The sequence below is a fragment of the Lissotriton helveticus genome, chromosome 4_1 (assembly GCF_964261635.1).
Source record: "Lissotriton helveticus chromosome 4_1, aLisHel1.1, whole genome shotgun sequence".
Lineage (NCBI taxonomy): Eukaryota > Metazoa > Chordata > Amphibia > Caudata > Salamandridae > Lissotriton > Lissotriton helveticus.
In genome coordinates this window covers 1,125,284,870-1,125,303,729 of record NC_136063.1, presented here as the reverse complement: position 1 = coordinate 1,125,303,729, position 18,860 = coordinate 1,125,284,870, and the positions used below count along the sequence as shown (strand labels likewise).

Sequence of the window (18,860 nt, the reverse complement as noted above, 5' to 3'; positions counted from 1 at the left end):
ACTTGTATAGCGCACTTATACCCTGAGGCGTCTTGGCGCTGTACGCATAACGCTGTGGAACCCTTCCTGGCTTTTCCATGTGAAATGCCCACTCCTGGGCACCCCCAAGGTGAAGCCAGGCATCCCAGCACTGTTGGGGCCGTTGTGGAGATTAAGCAAGCTATTGCCCATAGTTGCAGAGTGGGACCCATGATTAGAATAGGCACCGAGGCGAGAATTATCAGGTCCGAGGAAATTGAGCCCAAGACCCGCCGAGTCGGGAATTGAACCCTGGTCCCGGGCCAGACCTTTGCATCAGGGTCTGCCGCTCTAACCATTGAATTCAAAGGAACGGGATGCACACCTGTTTTCCATCTTTCAAAACTCGTCCATTTATTTTTGGAGAATGCGTGCGACTTGGCAAAGTGCCTTGCCCTGTGGCACTTGTATACATAGTGATGTGGTGAGATGAGGCGTCCTCTCGCCCCAAGCCAATTGCACAGCAATTTGAAGCCTTCATGGCTAGTTATTCAATTGCTCATCCATCATTTAATCCATTTTGCACATTTCCTCCAATTTTTAACTCATGTATTTCAACCAACTTGTCTTGTGCTCCACACGCGGGAAACATTGCCAATTTTCAATACTTCTCATGTGAAAACTGTGCCCATCCGGGCCTCTTGTTTAAACACGACAGATGCAGAGGTTCGTTCCAAGCAGTGTTTCTTTAAGACCCAATGCATTTCGGGGCGTTAAGCCCCTTCGTCAGGGGACACTATAAAATAACAATAAAAACATATCACTATTACATAACTGAATGCTGTTATAACATTGATAAAATAAAATGCAGTGTGCCACTTGTATCAATCCTGCAATCATGAAATCCATCAATATTATGCTGTTAATAATACAAACAAAAAGAGGATGATTTAAATTAGCATTGGCTCCCTGTTAACTAAAAGCACCCTTCATCATGTTAAAAAAAAAATTCCCTGTATGACTCTCAATTTCACCTAAGCCCAACCTCGTGCTCTTTTACCCTTCCTTATAAACATGTAGATAAACACACCCCTATGTGAAACTCTTAATTTTAACTCACTCTAGTTAACCATTATTTCTCATGACCCTTAGATGTCTCGTCTCCTCCATGGTTCACACAAGTCCTCCCGTACCGCTATTGCATCATTTTCCGTGGTGTGCATCTTGCACTTTCTCCTATATTCTATTTCTCCCTTCATATGACATGAACAACGTTCAGGATCCCTTCAAGTGCCCCATTATTTTCTAGAAGCATCTATTTAACCCAACAAACATTCACGTACCTGCTGCAGAAGTTAAAACTACGATGTCCTCCCGTTTCACGTAGTGTAACTAACCATGTTTTTTTCCTGCCATACTTTTAAACCTTACCCTTCTAACATGCTGTCTCCTGATTGGTGCTACGATCATTGTGTTCCCGCCACACTGCTATTGAGAACTACTGACTAAATGAACAGACTCCAGAACCCACAATGCATTTCACCAGTACATTTCTTGAATTTGAATGAACACTATTAGATTGTCCGTCAGCTTTCATTAAACATTGCTGTTATAATGCTTGTTCGTTCCGTTGTGAAACATGTTTTTAATGTCAATTTCCCTTTTTATTTAAACACCACTATACTTCCCGAACCAGTGTTTTTACTCCGTCTGTGTGGAAACTGTAACTTCGTGCCATTTCTCTTTTTTATACTCTGTTCTCCTTGTGGGTGCTACCCCCTGTAGGGTGCTTTTAGTGAACAGGGAGCCAATGCTAATTTAAATCATCCTCTTTTGGTTTGTATTATTAACAGCATAATATTGATGATGGATTTCATGATTGCAGGATTGATACAAGTGGCACACTGCATTTTATTTTATCAATGTTATAACAGCATTCAGTTATGTAATAGTGATATGTTTTTATTGTTATTTTATAGTGTCCCCTGACGAAGGGGCTTAACGCCCCGAAATGCATTGGGTCTTAAATAAACACTGCTTGGAACGAACCTCTGCATCTGTCGTGTTTAAACAAGAGGCACGGATGGGCACAGTTTTCACATGAGAAGTATTGAAAATTGGCAATGTTTCCCGCGTGTGGAGCACAAGACAAGTTGGTTGAAATACATGAGTTAAAAATTGGAGGAAATGTGCAAAATGGATTAAATGATGGATGAACAATTGAATAACTAGCCATGAAGGCTTCAAATTGCTGTGCAATTGGCTTGGGGCGAGAGGACGCTCTAACCATTGAGCCACACTTCTCCACTAGTACATACATACACCATGGGAAATACCCCCACAATTTTAGCGCACATGTACCAATCAGTACAGCGGGGGTATCTATCCCATGTAAGGCAGGATTTTGCACAGACATATTAAAAACAGTACAGAACACTAATGGTCGCTATGTATGACTCACTTTGGAACAGGGCACTTGCCATCTCACTCTATTGAATATCCATGCTCCCAACTAGGGGCAAGACCTGTTCCTCAGACACCAACTGCGGGATCAACTGGCTTTGGTGGAAAAGGATATCTTTATGGGAGGTAAAATAAACCTTGTGCCGGACACCTGGATAGACCGCTCCACCATTGCTTTCCATGGCACGGGCACAATGTTGGCAAAAGATATCTCAGTCCTGGGCTTGGTGGATGCTTGGCGATATAGACATCCGGATGTTCACGAATACTTGGTCTACTCGCAAGTGAACACATTTTACTCTAGATTCGAACTCCCCTTTCTCACCCGCTATCTGTTCCGCACGCTCGATACGGTCACCATCTCCGACATGTCTATTTCAGACCACGGACATGTGGAGATCGTTTGGAGCTGGGACAGTCCCAAGCAGCAGTCACAGCTGTGCTGTCAGTTCCCCCTGCACCTCCTGAGAGATCAGGTAGACGTAGAGGACATCTGTATGGGAATCACTGACTATTTTGAGCTAAATGATCTTCTGGAGATCTCAGGACACACACTGTGGGATGGCTTTAAGGCGACCATCAGAGGTTAATCTCTTCTATAGCCATCGCCGGCACAAGAGAATTTCGTCTAGTGGAGACGGGTCTGACCACAGAGATAAAACACCTCGAGTGTCTGGACCAGTCAGCCCAGTCATGGCACAACAAAAGACAACTGGCTTTACTGCAAGGCCAGCTTGACACGCAGAGAATCAAAGCAGAAAGGCTCTACTGGCCCTACGGCAGCAATACTACGAGGGGGGATAAGGTGGGAGCGCTCTTGCCATGCAAACTGCACCAACAATTGGCCCGTGTCAACATCACCAAGATTAGAAAAGTTGGTGGTGATTGGGCCACTACTGAGTCAAAGAAGCAACAGGCCTTCCACAATTTTTATTGAGGCCTTTACACAGCCCACAAGGTTTCCCAAGACCACACTGACTTATGTCGACGCTTGTTCTTGGGACCCGACTCGTACACAGCTGCTGGAGGTCTCCATTACGCTAGCTGAATTACAGCAGGCTCTAAAGGACCTCCTTTTGGAAAAAACGCCTGGTCCTGACAGACTTATGGTGTCTTTTTATGGAGCCTTTTCCCCTCTTCTCCAGGACCACTTGTTAGGGCTCTTCAACTCTTTCACCTCTGAAACCGGCCTGACCCCAACGATGAACCCCAACGATGACGGCGATTACCCTCATTGCCAAACCTGGCAAGGATCCCTTCCTGTGCGCGTCATATCACCCCATTGCACTTCTTAATACACATGTTAGGCTCTACACTAAGATCCTGGAAAACTGTCTGGAACTTTATCTCCCCAGCTTGATCGACACCGACCAGGTTGGATTAGTCTGTAACTGACAGGAAGCGGACAACATTCAGCGGGTGGCACACCTTGTAGAGAAATCACAATGGCACAGCATTCTAGCCTGTCTTCTTTCGCTGGACGCAGAGAAGACCTTTGACCGGGTCAACTGAACCTTCCTAAGGGCACTGCTGGGAAAGGTTGGCCTCGGGCTGAAAATGACACCTCGAATCATGGCCTCTTATTTAGCCCCCACCGCTGCTATTTGAGTCAACAGCCTTCATACCACCCCGGTGAACATAACGCAAGGAATGGGTCAGGGATGCCCTCTTTTGACGCTGTTGTTTTCCCTGATGATGGAACCCTTGGTAATCACTATTAGGCAGGCAGATGCTATTGTGGGTATCCCCTTCAGGGGCCGTGCCCATAAGCTGAGTCTATTTGCTGACCATCTCCTGTTGATGTTCAGTCACCTTTAAGGTGAACATGTCCGAATCCCAGGCCTTAAACCTTACCATACCCAAGCAAGATCACCAGGCTATACAGGCCGTGGTCCCCTTCCAGTGGGCCTCACATGTCATAAAAATGTCCATCCTCCTTAGGATACTATACTTATTCCAAACACTCCCTAACCCCATACTGCGCAAGGACATCCTGGACTTGCAGCAAGATGTCCGGACATTCCTATGGGGAGGGAAGCAGCCCTGGTTCTTGAACTCTGTTTTAATGCTTCCTAGAGACCGAGGGGGTTTGACGTGCCTCAACCTTTTGGAATACTACTGGGGTCACACCTGCATTTTATATCTGAACGGGTGGTGAGGGAAAGCGGGAATCACTGGTTCCACATGGACCGGGCCATCGCCTGTATGCCTTTGTTAGACTTGGCCTGGCTCACAAGATCTTCGCGGCCCTGGAACGCCTGCCTCATGACCTCCACTAAGACCGTCCTCTAGGTCTGGGACTGGATCTCCCTAGCGCTTGGACTCACTAAGTTCCCCTCTCCCAACAACCCCTTGCTGCACAATCCCGAGTTCACACCGGCTTTCAAGCCCCACTCATTTCATCATTGGGAGGTCAGGGACTGTCGCACGCTGTGCAATCTTTTCGCTGGTCCATCCATCAAAACATCTAATCAGTGTAGAAAGGAATTTCACTTGCTGGAGCAGTCGCTACTATAGCATTGCCAATTGCGGCATTGGGCCCTACATCTGCCCTATATTCAGGGAGCGACCAGACAACTCACCTCCTTTGAGACACGGGTTAGGGCATATGACTGCACAAGAGGGCTGATCTCAGGTACCTATCAGGTACTCCAACATTCGACAACATCCCGCCTGCATACCTACCAGACACAATGGCAAGCAGACTTCACGGAGGGCATCTCACAGACACAATGGGAGACCTTTTGGAGGGACATCCCTAAAATTCACCCCAGCACACAACCGCAGGAGACGGCGTATAAAATAATGACACAGTGATATTATACACCATCCCGTCTCCGCACCATTTATCGTACCACATCTGTCCTCTGCTGGGGCTTTGGAGTTGCCCCAGGCAACTTCCAACACATATGGTGGTCATGTTTCGTCATCACTACATAGTGGAAGGAAATTTTGCGTCACATCATGGGGGTCCTAGGATTCCCATTTTACACCACTACTATCCTGGGGATCCAGTCTATAGAGGTGGTGGCCATGACTCGCACAGATTGGTGACTTGCTTGCCACATGTCAGGTGCAGCTAAACAGCTCACAGCACTGGAAGCAGACCTTCGCTCCCCCCCCACCCCCCCAGATCTCCCCCCTCCGGTAGCCCTGTGGTTCACCCGGCTATGGCATGTCATGGCATGGCCATGGAACTTCTAACACACAGACTCGCCGACTCCAAGTTTGCCCGCATTTGGTAACCCTTAATTAACTACTTCACGTGCATGGAATATACATGCTTTATCCCCACCAAGCTCAAGGTGCTACAACCTTTTGATTGAAATAATCAGCGGGGCTTCACCGCAGGGTCGGTGGACAGGAGCCTCTCCCTACTATCCCTGGAATACACCCTCTAACCTACCTCACGCACCTACTTTGCAAGCTGTGATCTATTTCGGCGGGCACGAGGCCCCCCAGACATGGATAACCACAACTCGACCTGCTCAATGGTTATGTTATTGTATGATTTTTACGATTTTGCTTCAATTGCACTTCTAGGATGCATTGCTGATATACTCCACTACCAGAAGTTCTACCTCTGTACTACCCATTGGGCATATTGTTAGACACCTATTGGCATGTTGCAAGACTTTTTACGCTTTGTAAGTAGATCTATAATGTCATTGCAGCCACTTGACCTATACAAATAGAAGATTATATACCTTAGCCACGCATTCAGTTAAAAGGTTAATAAATCATTTTAATTTAAATAAATACAAAGCTTTGTCTGTAAGCTTGTCACTATTTTGTGGAGTTAGGCAGGCAGCAGATGCCCCCAAAACTAACAAAGGTCACTCGCTTTTTAAGATATAACATTGAATAATAAAACTTTTTTTAAATGAAAACGTGCAAAATAGTCAAACTCCACATTTAAAGTAAATAAAGCAGGAACAAACATGGTGGCATTAGATGGTCCATTTCCAAATATAAATGACACCTTTTTGCATAACTAGTCTACAAATAAAGTACAGATGTACAAAAAGATTTTATGATGTGAAGCAATAGCAATGTTAGCCCAAGCGTTAAAGAAAACAAAAACACTGATGTAAATACATGCAGGCTGTCTGCTCTATCCTAGAGCAGATATATGTTTTGTGCCAGTCACTGAAAACTGGGCACAAACCCTTCTAGGGACCGACAGTAATTTGGACAAAACCATGTTTAGGTATTTTAGGATGCAATTTTCATTTGCCTGATGCTGGCGCATTTAAGTGCATGGTCTCTGGGCACTCCCTTGTAATGTAATGTAATGTGAAGTGGATTTCTAGAGCGCTGCTTGTCGCCCGTGAGGGTATCCATATGCTACTTTGCTCCCTTCTAGTTTTTAATTTTATTTCCAGTTTATTTTATTGCAAATCATTTATTTTCTTGTACTCGGGTTAAAAAGTCACCAAAAACACACACCCACTTCAGAGCAAGTATCTATAGAGGGGTATCTAAAAATCAAGCGATGGATACCACGAGGGGCTGACTTTCAGCAAATTCAAATTGGCACTGGTTGTACAAACAACAGTAACGCCCCACATATGTTGTACTTCTTTCACAAGGTGAAGTAAAAACAGCATACCATAAAAGAATGGTCACACTGCCTTCTACTACATAAAGAGGAAGTAAGGTGTGACATGTCCTCATGTCCTGCAGCCGCTAATTCTTGCAGCTATTCACTTAAACACCAATCTCCACAGGTGAAGCATGAAGAAGTGATCATTCCAAAATAAAGTATTAGGCCTAACGTTCATTTCGATGGATCATAATCAAACTTAAATCACTCACTTCGTAAAATGTCCTTGCAGGGTTTTGATGGACTATTTGCATGTAGGTCCCCATAGTGATAATCACGTTACAAGTGCAGCTTACCTAATATCACAAACAACCTTCAAGGTAACTAGGAGAAGAGACGCAACATGCCTTGTAGGCCCACGCTCCCAAAGAGCTCTGACCTTTGGCCAACCAAGAGGCTTGGTAACAACCACTAGTGGTATTAGTTACTGCCAAATATGATGATCTGCTGCAAACCCCAGGCGTACACAGCCCAAAATAATACAGTTCCTGCTTTAGTTCCTGCTTGTGCGCGAAAAAGAACAGCCTACCAAACTCACTCCACATTGCTTACTCATTGCTTGCAAGATGAATGTGTGGGCCACCTTCCAGTTCCATATTTCTGTGACTATGTGACTCAGCCCGCTGAACTAGACAACATTTATATCATTTGCAATGTTGGTGCATAACAGGAAAGGCCTTTGTGGGAAAAAGAATCTAAACGCAATGAGGGGGAAGCAACAAGTCTTTTGGCACCATCAATTTTGGAAGAGCACCACGTGATGAAAGCCTGATTAAACCATCAACACAAGAAATGTGTATATTTGTGTCTTGCACAGGTTTATATATTCGCCGCCTCCCAAGATGTAGGTCTTCCTTCAGAAAACAGAGATTATCAAAAGGCTGTTGCAAACTCTCAGAACTTAACTAAGCTGACATATTAGAAGGCTGTGAACGTTGAGCACATCATATCACACCATTTTTGGAGGCAAACCAAGTCTAATAGAGAGGGCAGACTCCTCAGGGAAAATGAAACTGCACTTTTGTTGAAATGAGGATCGTCCACCAAGTGCCTCATGATTGGCAAAGAAAAGCCTTCTGCAACCATAAGGAGCAGGTAAATATCTACTCCTTCTCTAGTTAAAAACTACCATGCCCACGGGAGGAATTAGTGTTGTCAGCATTTGTGGAAAGTCAAGTATGATAATTTGGGCACTGGATCTGAGCAGCAGAGAAGGAAGTTAGCCATTTGGATAAAGTTGTCCATACATGACCGTCTATTTATTTTCTACTGCATGGCCATGATAACGAACCAAGAATTGATTTAGTTAAACTGCCAGTACAGTGATGCTCTGGAGCGACTGCAGACTATGCACAAGGCCATCTCTAGAAGGGAACAGGACTTCAGTTGGTTAGGAACCTATTACCAAAGAAACAAACAATTCTCTGATTAAGTTCTCAAACATATGCTTAGACCATAATATCTATGTGAGGAGAGATCATGACACTCACTTAGGTTGCCAGCCTTGACATCCTCCACCAGGCGAAGGAAAGTTACTTATTTGCTATTCAAGATAGTTAAGGTAGAACCTTTTTGATGCCGTTTACTTTTTAGACACCATCTACATAAAATGGTCAATCCAGCTGAAGTCAAAATAAATATAATTTCTTTTTTAAATTACTGAATCCCTGTCAGTTTAAAAAAAAAACCAATCAACTGCGCGAGCAGGTCTTTAGAATCTTATAGAAAAGCAGGACAAGTGTTAGAAAGTGGCCAGGGTGGTAAAAAATAAAAAGCAACTGAATTATTAAGGCAACATCCCCATGCAGTGAAACGGCACACAATCTGGAAAATAAATCCCTAGATTTACGTTTACCTTCTCATTAAGCCAATGCCACATCTTTGAGGGGATTTGAGGTGGGGGGGAAAGGCATGGAAGGAAAAGCATGAAAGAAGACAAAGGAGAAAAGACATTGAAAGGTTAGTGAAGAATGCAAGAACACTTTTACAAGAACCAGAATAGCTGACGAAGAAACATAAAAGAGTTGCAAACCAGAGGTACAAAATAGCAAAGAGAGAAGATTGGCCAAAGAAGATAAAATATTCTCCAGTCTCAACTGTATAGTTAACACATCTGACATAGCCATCAACAACTTGTCCATATTCAAGCCCATCGTTTATAAAGATTGCTAAATGAAAAGTTAGTCCAGGGAATGTGCAGAACATCAACCCATGCATTACTGGCAAAGACTTATATCAACTTCTCTTGCACATCTTACTTCTCACTTACCAAAATAAAATAAGTAGCAAGTACGACCACAACAGTCTCTGAATTAGGGAAAGATAGCGGCCACTGGTTTTGGAAGGGAGTCTATGGATTAACTCAGTAGCAGTCATTTATGGTGAGAACCAAGTCTGGCTGAATTAAATGCCAAACGTGTTAAGACAACGTAAAAAGCTGTGTGCAGTGAAGATGGTGCAAGCTTGAACAGGAATGCTAGCTCACCTGCCTTTATTTCATTTTCTATAGATACTCTGTGATCCGTTATTATCAATTTCTGCCTCATTAATTTATGCTTGCACAGGGATGATCAGGTGATAACCAGCAAACTTAAAAACACATTTCAAATTGGCATCCGAGCAAGACATAGTCATGGTGGAAAACAGGCACAATTCCCTGCATCTATGATTTATTTTTTAAGTTGTCAAGATGCTTTTAGAACACTAACAACTTTATTTTTCTACTATTTGTTCTTTTCATTCTATGCTGATTTTTACTTTTGCCCTAAGAACTTGTGAAAGTTGTCATGAAACAAGCTGTCAGTGTGATGGTATCTTATTACTACATTTTTCAGGTTGAAATACTAAAAATATGTTCACAAAATGGATCTCTGGCCCCATACAAAAACTTTGGAGACAAGTAGGAACACTGACCAAAATTAGATGATTTTCAATGTATGAATATATTAGGGCAACAGTGAAGAGATGTGGCACCGATTAAGATAATTAATTGGATTTCTGTAATGTTACCCGGTAAATTTCCAAGTGTAGTAACAATTATAAGATTAATTAATGGCTAAACACTATGAAAAAATTAAGAACCGGAGGCGTGTTTAAGAAAATACATTGTCCAGTTTTACCGGCACGTCCTTTTTGTGGACAGACTAGCAAGGCTTCTGAACCAAAAACCTGACATATTTCAAACTAAACACATATCAATATGTCTGGCTGCAAGCAGGCATCCTTGATCCCTCCAGCCTGGAGGGGAGAAGTGCTGCTTGCTCAAGGTTTACAGAAGCAAATGCATAAGACGCACGGATGAAATGCCAGCTCAAAAAGTAACCGCTGTCAAAAGCACAGATGTTTGAATGCAGATCCCAGCACACTACCTTTTGATTTAACGTCTAAAAAAACAGGAAGTAAACTGACAAATGTTGAATAGCATTTTTGTTATTCTATGTGAATAGTTTGAATCATTTACATCTTCAATTTAAAAAGTTCGAATTCAGATGTTTGGAAAAAAATTGATTTGCCCATGGTATAACCTCATCGAGTCACATTTTTTTTCAAGGGGTGTGTGTGTGTGTGTGTCTGGGGGGAGGGGGTGGGGGGGGGGTTCTATCCGTTACCTCTTTTTAGATTTCTTTCACAACCTCATCAGTCATTCATTCAGTCCGTTTGCCTTTTCATTGCTCAATTCCCACCTCCTTCTCAGATTTTTAGGTCGAGCCTAGAGTCAGCACACATGCGCTACTCTGCGAGGCATGTAGTATTAGAGTATAGACTTGAAGGTCCGCTCACTCTCCGCCCATAGTTTTCATTGGCTTCTGTCTTTGTCCTTCCTAAATGCAGGCTTCTGATTCACTAATAGGCTTGTTAGTACCTCCTTGTTTCATTTGTAACCTCCCATTGCTATTGGCCCTTTTACTTCTGACGTTACACGGTACCTCTTCTTTTTCCTACAGCAGGCTCGACACCGGCGCCAGCCTTTCTTCCTGGTGAGGGGGAGTGAAGGGAATTTCCCCGCTGCATATCTGAGAAACAAACATCGGCCGGATCATAACAGCCCCTTCTGAGCCGAGCCTACGCTGCACACAGACAATAAAATATTTTGCTTTCTTTTCCGATTGGCACTGGGATTGGTTTCAGGGAGGTGTGGAAAAGTAAATTTTGTCATGTTCTGTGTCCCTACGTGTCATCCATCATATGTTATGTGTGCATGATTAAATATGCATATGCATTCCCCATGTCTGATTAATGACGCAATTACAGTTGTGTCCCCCTCTAGTATGCCAGTTTCCAGTCCACGTGAATAATACGAATATCAGGCCTATGTAAAGCTACGTTGCCACGTTTCTCAGTGTGCACGGGATTCCATTATAAAGTCCCCGTTTCTAGGCCTCAAAAGGGCCCGGACACCAGATTCAGCTCCTGTCTCCTGAAGCCTCGCTGAGGAGGGATACAGCCCCCACCTGTATCCTCGACCCTTCACTTACTTCCTGCCTCGCAGTGCCCGGCCCAGCCTGGCTCAGTCTCTGAGTCTGCCAAGAATATGTTATGATTCCAGTTATCAGTTCAGTCCTCCTTCTCTGCATTCCTAAGCTACTGAACTGCATCAATAGTTTCCGTCATTGTCTAGCCTTCACGTCTCCACGTTAGAGAAATACTGCATTTAATGGTCATTTCATATTCTTCATCACGCACTACATGTAGAATAATGCATGGTCCAGTCTTAGAATCAAGTTAGCCTTTCCCCTCCTAACTTCTAGTTCATATCAACATGTTCCCTAAACATCAGATACTAGATAGGGTTTAGGTACATGTCGCTCCGACCCTCCAGACTTCAGTCTCTGCTCCTAGCACAGAGTTCATAGCCCCCAGCTTCTCCTAGTAATACGTCATTGCTAGTTTGCGCGCACCATCAGGTTAGAGGTCCCGGCTCCTTAGGTAGCCCCCTCCAATGTTTCCGCCCCATTCATGACATATCCTGTTACGTTTGCATCACATGTCTATGTATACGCCCAGTTACACCTACTTTCGCCCTTATCTTTCGCGACTGCTACGCGTCACACCTATTGCTCCACCCACTGCTACGCCTACTGCAATGTAATGCTATGTGTTTGCATTATGTATATATGCTCATGTATTGTTATTAAAAGCCAGCGCGCTCATCCCAGATCCAGCCCCAGCAGCTGCTGGGCCCTGTCACCCTGTCATCCTATTCCTATGCAGGTTGTCCTGTTCCTGTCCTTATGCTGTATTAAACCTGCAAAACTCCTACTACCTCGAATCTTGACTCTTATTTATTGAGCTATCTGTTATGATATATGTCTAGTCAAAAATAGGGTATTATTTATTTATTTACCACATAATGGCGCCCGAACAGGGACTTGCCCTTTCCCCACGCGTCGGTGAAGCCACGCCGACCCCCTGACCCTCTGCAGTCGTGACGGAACTCTTCTGCGCAGTGGCAGATATTTCTGCTCAAGTATCCCTCAGGCCCACGGAGGAGACGGAGGAGGCGGTCCAGCATCCAGACGAGACGGTGGAGGAACGCGGCGAGTCCCGACCAGAGCCCAAGCCAAGAGTCCAAGGTCCGAGGTATCCGGAGGTCCACCCGTAACTGAAGTCCGAAGTCCGAAGTTCGTCGTCCGTCGTCGTAGCAGTCCAGTCCAGTCTGAGGCCTTCCGTTCTTGCTGCCCGGTGAGTACCGTTACTGGGGTGGTATCTAGACAGGGTCAATTTAATTGACTCTGGTCTGTGGGTTGGTGGTACACAGTCCCACAAACGAAGTGCCCACTTCGGTGGATGCGGGTCCTGACGTGTCTCTTTATGAGACCGGTAAGTTTCGTACTGTTTCAGCAGTACATCTAGTTTCTGTTCTAGTCAGTTTCTGTTCTCGAGAAAATTTATGTGTTCTGTTCTCAGTATTTCCAGGTAGTATTCTGTTCGAACTGTTATTTTTAAATGTTTTTCATGTATTTTAATGTCGTGGTATGAATGGGGAATAAGTATCGTGTTCATTGTGTATTGTATTGTGTCTAGATTACAGTTCAGTCATGCCCATATTTTCCAAGTTACGTCAGTTAAAAACTAGAAAGGGTTTGTTAGAAGAAGCAGTTCCTGTTCCGCCGAGGGACAGTCCAGGTCATTTTATGTACCAGAAGCATGGCATAAGCGCCATATTGTATCTAGATTTATGGGTAGAGTATACCAAACAGTTAGAAGAAAAGTATAGATGGCCCGTATCGGGTACATGGGATGCCGAATGCATCATGCGAGTAGAAGAAGCATTATGGAAAAAGAAAGCCAGACAGTCACAGAAAGATGCCATCGAGTTATGGCGCAAAGAAGCTCATAAAAGAACTGAAAAGGAAATCAGAAAGTCAGAATTAAGTAGAGAATCCTTAGAGCGAGCCCAAGAAAAAGAATTAATCGAGATAGGTGAACAAGTCAAAGCCGAACAGTCAGACAGACAGAGGCAAGCCCTTATTAAGGGTATGTATCCTCTTCTTGCCGAGGGCTTGCCAAAAGCGACCCCGGAGGCATCCAGTAATTTCCCGCCACCACTAGTTCCGACCAAGCTACGTCACAAACCGACCGCAGCTGATATTTTTATTTCGTCCTATCTGGACGACACAGTCCCTGAATATGCAAATCCTGTTCGCGCTCCGCCAGTCCCTGTAAATCAGGCACATCCTGCTCCTCCAGACACCGGGGCACCCCATGCAGTACCTGCTACGGTACCCCCGGTCCAGCCAGCATTTCAATTTCCCGCTCCACCACGAAGAATATCAGTCGACGATTCTAGTCTAGGGGCCGCAGGAGGAGGTCCTCCTCAAACCCCGCCGCCACGCAAGCGTTTATCAGCACTCGAATTACATGCTCAAGCATCACAGCGTACTCCCAAGAGTAATAAGTCTGTTGCAGAAATCAGGCAAGCCCTTGGCGAATGTGCCTATGACCCAGTCCCAGGCGAGAATAATATGGTTTTATATTCAGTACGCGTAAGGAGGGTGACCGAGTATCTAGTCACCCTACCCAATATGAAAGAAGATCTAGACAGAATATATCGTTTCATCCGTACAGGGGATGATCCAGAAAGTATTAGTGATGCCATGTCTCAAAGGAAAGCTGAGATCCAGCGTATGATATTAAAGTTTTTAATTAACTGTCTAATAAGAGAACAAGATTACCCGTCTAAAGATCCGGCCGAAATGAAAACCCTGACAAAGTGGAGTGATAATATAGCCGAGGGTAAGCACAATACCATTAGTGCCATGGAGAATATGTACAAGAAAATCCGTAGAGAAATAATAAAGATACACGAACAACGTAAAGCAGCACAAGTAAGCGAGAAAGAAAGTAACTCTGATACTGAAGAGGTAGAGGACGAGAATCCCGCCAGAATAGCGTATGTAGGAAAATCTAGATTTCCAGATCGCCATTTACGCCTAGAACACAAGTCAATTTTCCATCATTCAGCACCAGAACAAGGTTCCCTAGAACAAGTATTCCAAGCTACCGATCACATTCTGAAATCACGAATCGGTTACAGTGAGTTAAGTACCATGCATGAACAGGAACTAGCCCGATCAGCAGTCCGATGGATTACTGATTCTACCACTTTTCCAGACGAAATAGTGGCACAAATGTTTCTGAAATTGCCCCCAGCCGAGCAGCGACTGGTGGGTATGTATATGATCCAGCACCTCATTACTCTGTATGAGGGTCAGCACTCTGATCCAGGTCCGTTACACGATATCCTGAACGAGTTACTCCAGTATAGATGGAAAGGTCTAGGTACCGACTTAATTAGTGTCATTCTAGAGCAGCGCCACAAATATAGAACGTTTCTGAACCCGCATTTTGTTCATGTCTCACCCCCAGAAAGTAAACCATTTTACATGGAAAGACAGAACCCGTTACGAGAAGTGCATCCAGTTAAGACAGAGGACGGTGAAATGCAACGAGTGTTTGTTTACACCCCGATTACAAAGATGGAACTCCTCGAAATGAAGAAATTAATTCCCTGTCATGACAAAGATCCAGCAGGGTTCCATAGAGAATTAAAAGACATGCTCCGTATGGGAGAATACACTTACCCAGATATCATTAAAATGTTAAAGGTCCTGTTGCCCGCAGGGGTGTATGAAAAGCTAAAGGAAAAAGAATGGGAGGTGGGAGAGAAAAAGATCGATTGGGCAGTTCTAGAAGCTGAAGACAAGGCACGAGTACCAGGTACTGGTCTAGGAGAGAAATGTAAAGAATTACCAGAATTATTGATTCAAGTTTTACCCAGATTATTGACAACTAGAAAAGAAGACTGGGATGCAATCTCAGCCTGTAAACAGAAACAAGAGGAAGATATTAGTGATTTCTATTCTAGGTTTGAAAAATGTTTTAGCATCAATAGTGGCCTCAAGACAAGTAGTGAGTCATACCCTCACCTTTTTGTTACTAAATTAGTCGAGAATTCAAGCCCACAAGTTAAAAATCGAGTTTTGAAAGTCGAAAGCACCTGGCAAGCTAATACTCCGTCCCAGATGCTCCAGATGCTCCAGTACCACCAGAATAGAATCAGGGAAGAGCAAGAACACGAGAGAAAACGTATGAAAGACACGAAAATGAAAGTACTAGTTGCACAATCTGTTCCTCAAGACAGTCAGAAGAGGGGTCCGAATCAAGCCAGTCATCCTGCAGCTCCCGTTAAAGGGAACTGCAACTATTGTAAACAGCCAGGTCATTTTATAAATGAGTGTGCAGTTCTGAAACACAACATAGCTACTGGTAAGACTAAGGAAAGACCACGTCCGCCTAGACAAGAGCAAGTTTCACAGACTCCTCAGCCACAGAATGCACAACAGATAGTTACAGTACCGCAGCCTATCGCTGCAACACAGCATGTTACATCGCAGATGTACCAGTATGCACAGTCTGAGTATCCAGAGTACCAGCAGTATTCATGAAACAGCCTAGAGAGGGAGGTAGGCTTGCCTCTCATCGAGATACCTGTAGATCAAGAAGGTCCCTATGTTCACAGTCAAGTATTAGGGAAAGACAGAAAGTTTTTGATTGATACAGGGGCAAGTAGGACCACAATTAGTCATGCCGAAGTTCCAGGGGCTCCGCTCTCAGGCTCAAGAAATGTTTCCCTTGGATTTTCAGGAAAACCTATCGTAAATGAGATTTCAAAGCCAGTTACTCTAGAAGTAGGTCCATTGTCCCGTATTACTGATCTGTTACTTACTAAGTCATGTCCAGAAAATCTATTAGGCATTAAAACACTGAAAGAGTTAGGTGCAGTTATATGTTGTTCCCCAGAGGGAATACGTCTGTTCCTGCGTGACTTTAAGGGTCACTATGTATTACGAGATTTTGATTCAAGACTGTCTAATGTTCCACAGCATTTATGGGCGCAAGGTCCAACTGATGTAGGTTACATGCAAATCACACCCTATCGTGTGACTCTCAAGCCAGGTGTAGTGTTACCACGAATCAGACAGTACAGATTGCCACCCGAGGCTGTAGCAGCCTTATCCAAAATTATTGACGAGCTCATCGCTCAAGGAGTGGTTGTAGAAACTGACTCCAACGTATGCAGTTCTCCGATCATTCCAGTTATGAAACGTACTGATCCAAATGCACCCCCAGTATATCGATTAGTGATCGACCTACGAGAGCTTAATAAATGTATTATTCCGCAGTACCCAGTTGTCCCAGACATCTCTTCCCTATTGACAGCCATTGATTCCGAAGCCACGTTCTTCACTGTCATAGACCTCAAGAACGCATTTTTCAGTGTTCCTATTCATCCAGACAGCCAGTTCCTTTTCGGATTCTGTTTAAATGGAAGGAGCTATATGTTCACACGCGCTCCTCAAGGTTTCACAGAAAGTCCTAGTATTTACAGTCAAGCACTCAAGAGACAACTAGACAACATTCACATGCCAACTGACACTGCCCTGCTCCAGTATGTCGATGATCTACTGATCACAGCCCGTTCTGAACGTGCTTGCGAGCAAGCATCCCTTACAGTCTTGTATTTCCTAGCCGAGATGGGGCACAAGGTGTCCCCTTCTAAACTTCAATTCTGTGTCCAGCAAGTGGTATACTTAGGACACTTACTGTCCAAGAGGGGTAGGCAGTTGACACCTGACCGTATCCAGTTAATAGCGAGTCTTCCTCAGCCCAAGACCCAGAAGGAGGTACGTGCCTTTATCGGCCTTACTTCTTATTGTAGACAATGGATTCCTCAGTATGCATTTCTAGCCAAGCCACTGATACAGTTAACGACACAGGAGGCAGCCGTATCGACTGTTCTCCCTTGGACATCTGAACATACACTTAGTTTCAACGAGTTAAAGAAAGCTTTATGCCAAGCTCCAGTTCTAGCGACACCGAACTACAGTAAGCCTTTTACACTTTTCGTTACTGAACGCGAAGGTACAGCATTATCTGTTCTCACACAAGATCAAGCAGGACAATACAAGCCCTGTGCTTATTTTTCTAGCACACTAGATCCAGTCGCCCAGGCTTTGCCTGCGTGCCTCAAGTCAGTTGCAGCCACAGCACTAGCTATCAGACAAAGTGATTCCATAGTTTTAGGACACTCTCTGACAGTACAAGTTCCACATTCTGTGGAAGTTCTTCTGAACCGAACACAAACTCAGCACTTGACAATTGCACGTTTAACAGGTTATGAATTGACACTGTTCCAGCCACACATAGAAATCAGACGCTGCAACATTTTAAATCCTGCTACACTGTTACCATCAGTTACTTCGAATCCTGACCCACATGACTGTGTGGAAGTAGTTAACATTACGACAAAGCCAAGACAAGATCTGACAGATACTCCGTTACCAGACCCCGACCTGACACTTTATGTGGATGGTTCATGTATGAGAACTAGTACAGGAGAACTAGTAGCCGCGTATGCAGTGACTACTGACACCGAAGTTATTGAGACATACCGTATTGATACTCTGTCCGCTCAAGCAGCAGAGCTAGTTGCTCTGACACAAGCCTGCATACACGCCAAGAACCTGAAAGTTAATGTTTACACAGATTCACGCTACGCATTTGGAGTTGTACACGACTTCGGAGTGCTCTGGCAGGAGAGAGGTTTCATGACTTCTCATGGAACCAAGATTCAGCATGGTCTCCTTATTCAAGCTCTGTTAGATGCCATACACTTACCGACATCTATCGCTATCATGAAGTGCAAAGCACATACGAAGGTCACTGACATTATTTCCCAGGGTAACGATCTAGCAGATCGCACAGCCAAGCTTACAGCACAGACTCCAGACATTCAAGTTAATCAGACACATACTCCAGATCCGACTACATGCATGACAGTTAAGGACCCTACTCAAGATGTCATAGATATCCAGTTACATGCTACTCCCGAAGAAATCAAGAAATGGTCCGAACAAGGAGGGGTCCAGACAGATCAGGGATGGGTAACGAAGGGTAAAGCCACATGGTTTCTCCCCGACTCTATGGTTCAAGTCATTATTAATACCGCACATAGTCCAGCACATTTAGGGGAAAAAGCCATGTTAGACAGTATCCAGAACATTTGGTTCAACAAGCATTTACGAGCTGCAGCTAAGCAGAAAGTCCGTACCTGTATGATATGTTGTCAGTTTAATCCAGGTAAAAGTGTCCCGGTGGAACAAGGTGGTTTCCAGCCCCCTGACCACCCTTTTGAAGTCCTCCAGATGGATTATATTCAGATGGAGCGATGTCGAGGTTTCAAGTATGTCCTTGTAGTTGTATGCGCTTTGTCCAGGTGGACAGAAGCATATCCAGTCCCAGATTACACAGCCGCGACCACTGCCAAGCA

At 44.3% G+C, this 18,860-nt stretch overlaps 1 protein-coding gene across 3 annotated transcripts in view; it reads right to left on the bottom strand.

The window, feature by feature from the left end:
• TMEM245 (transmembrane protein 245) overlaps positions 1-18,860 on the bottom strand; it is an 894,766-nt gene that overhangs the window by 419,270 nt on the left and 456,636 nt on the right. For 2 of the 3 annotated variants that reach the window (XM_078687734.1, XM_078687733.1), the window contains exon 7: positions 8,883-8,906. The exons of the other annotated variant lie outside the window; for it this stretch is intronic. In XM_078687734.1, coding sequence (XP_078543860.1) covers positions 8,883-8,906 — 24 coding nt within the window. The remainder of the gene's footprint in view (positions 1-8,882; positions 8,907-18,860) is intronic. 3 annotated transcript variants of the gene reach the window in all.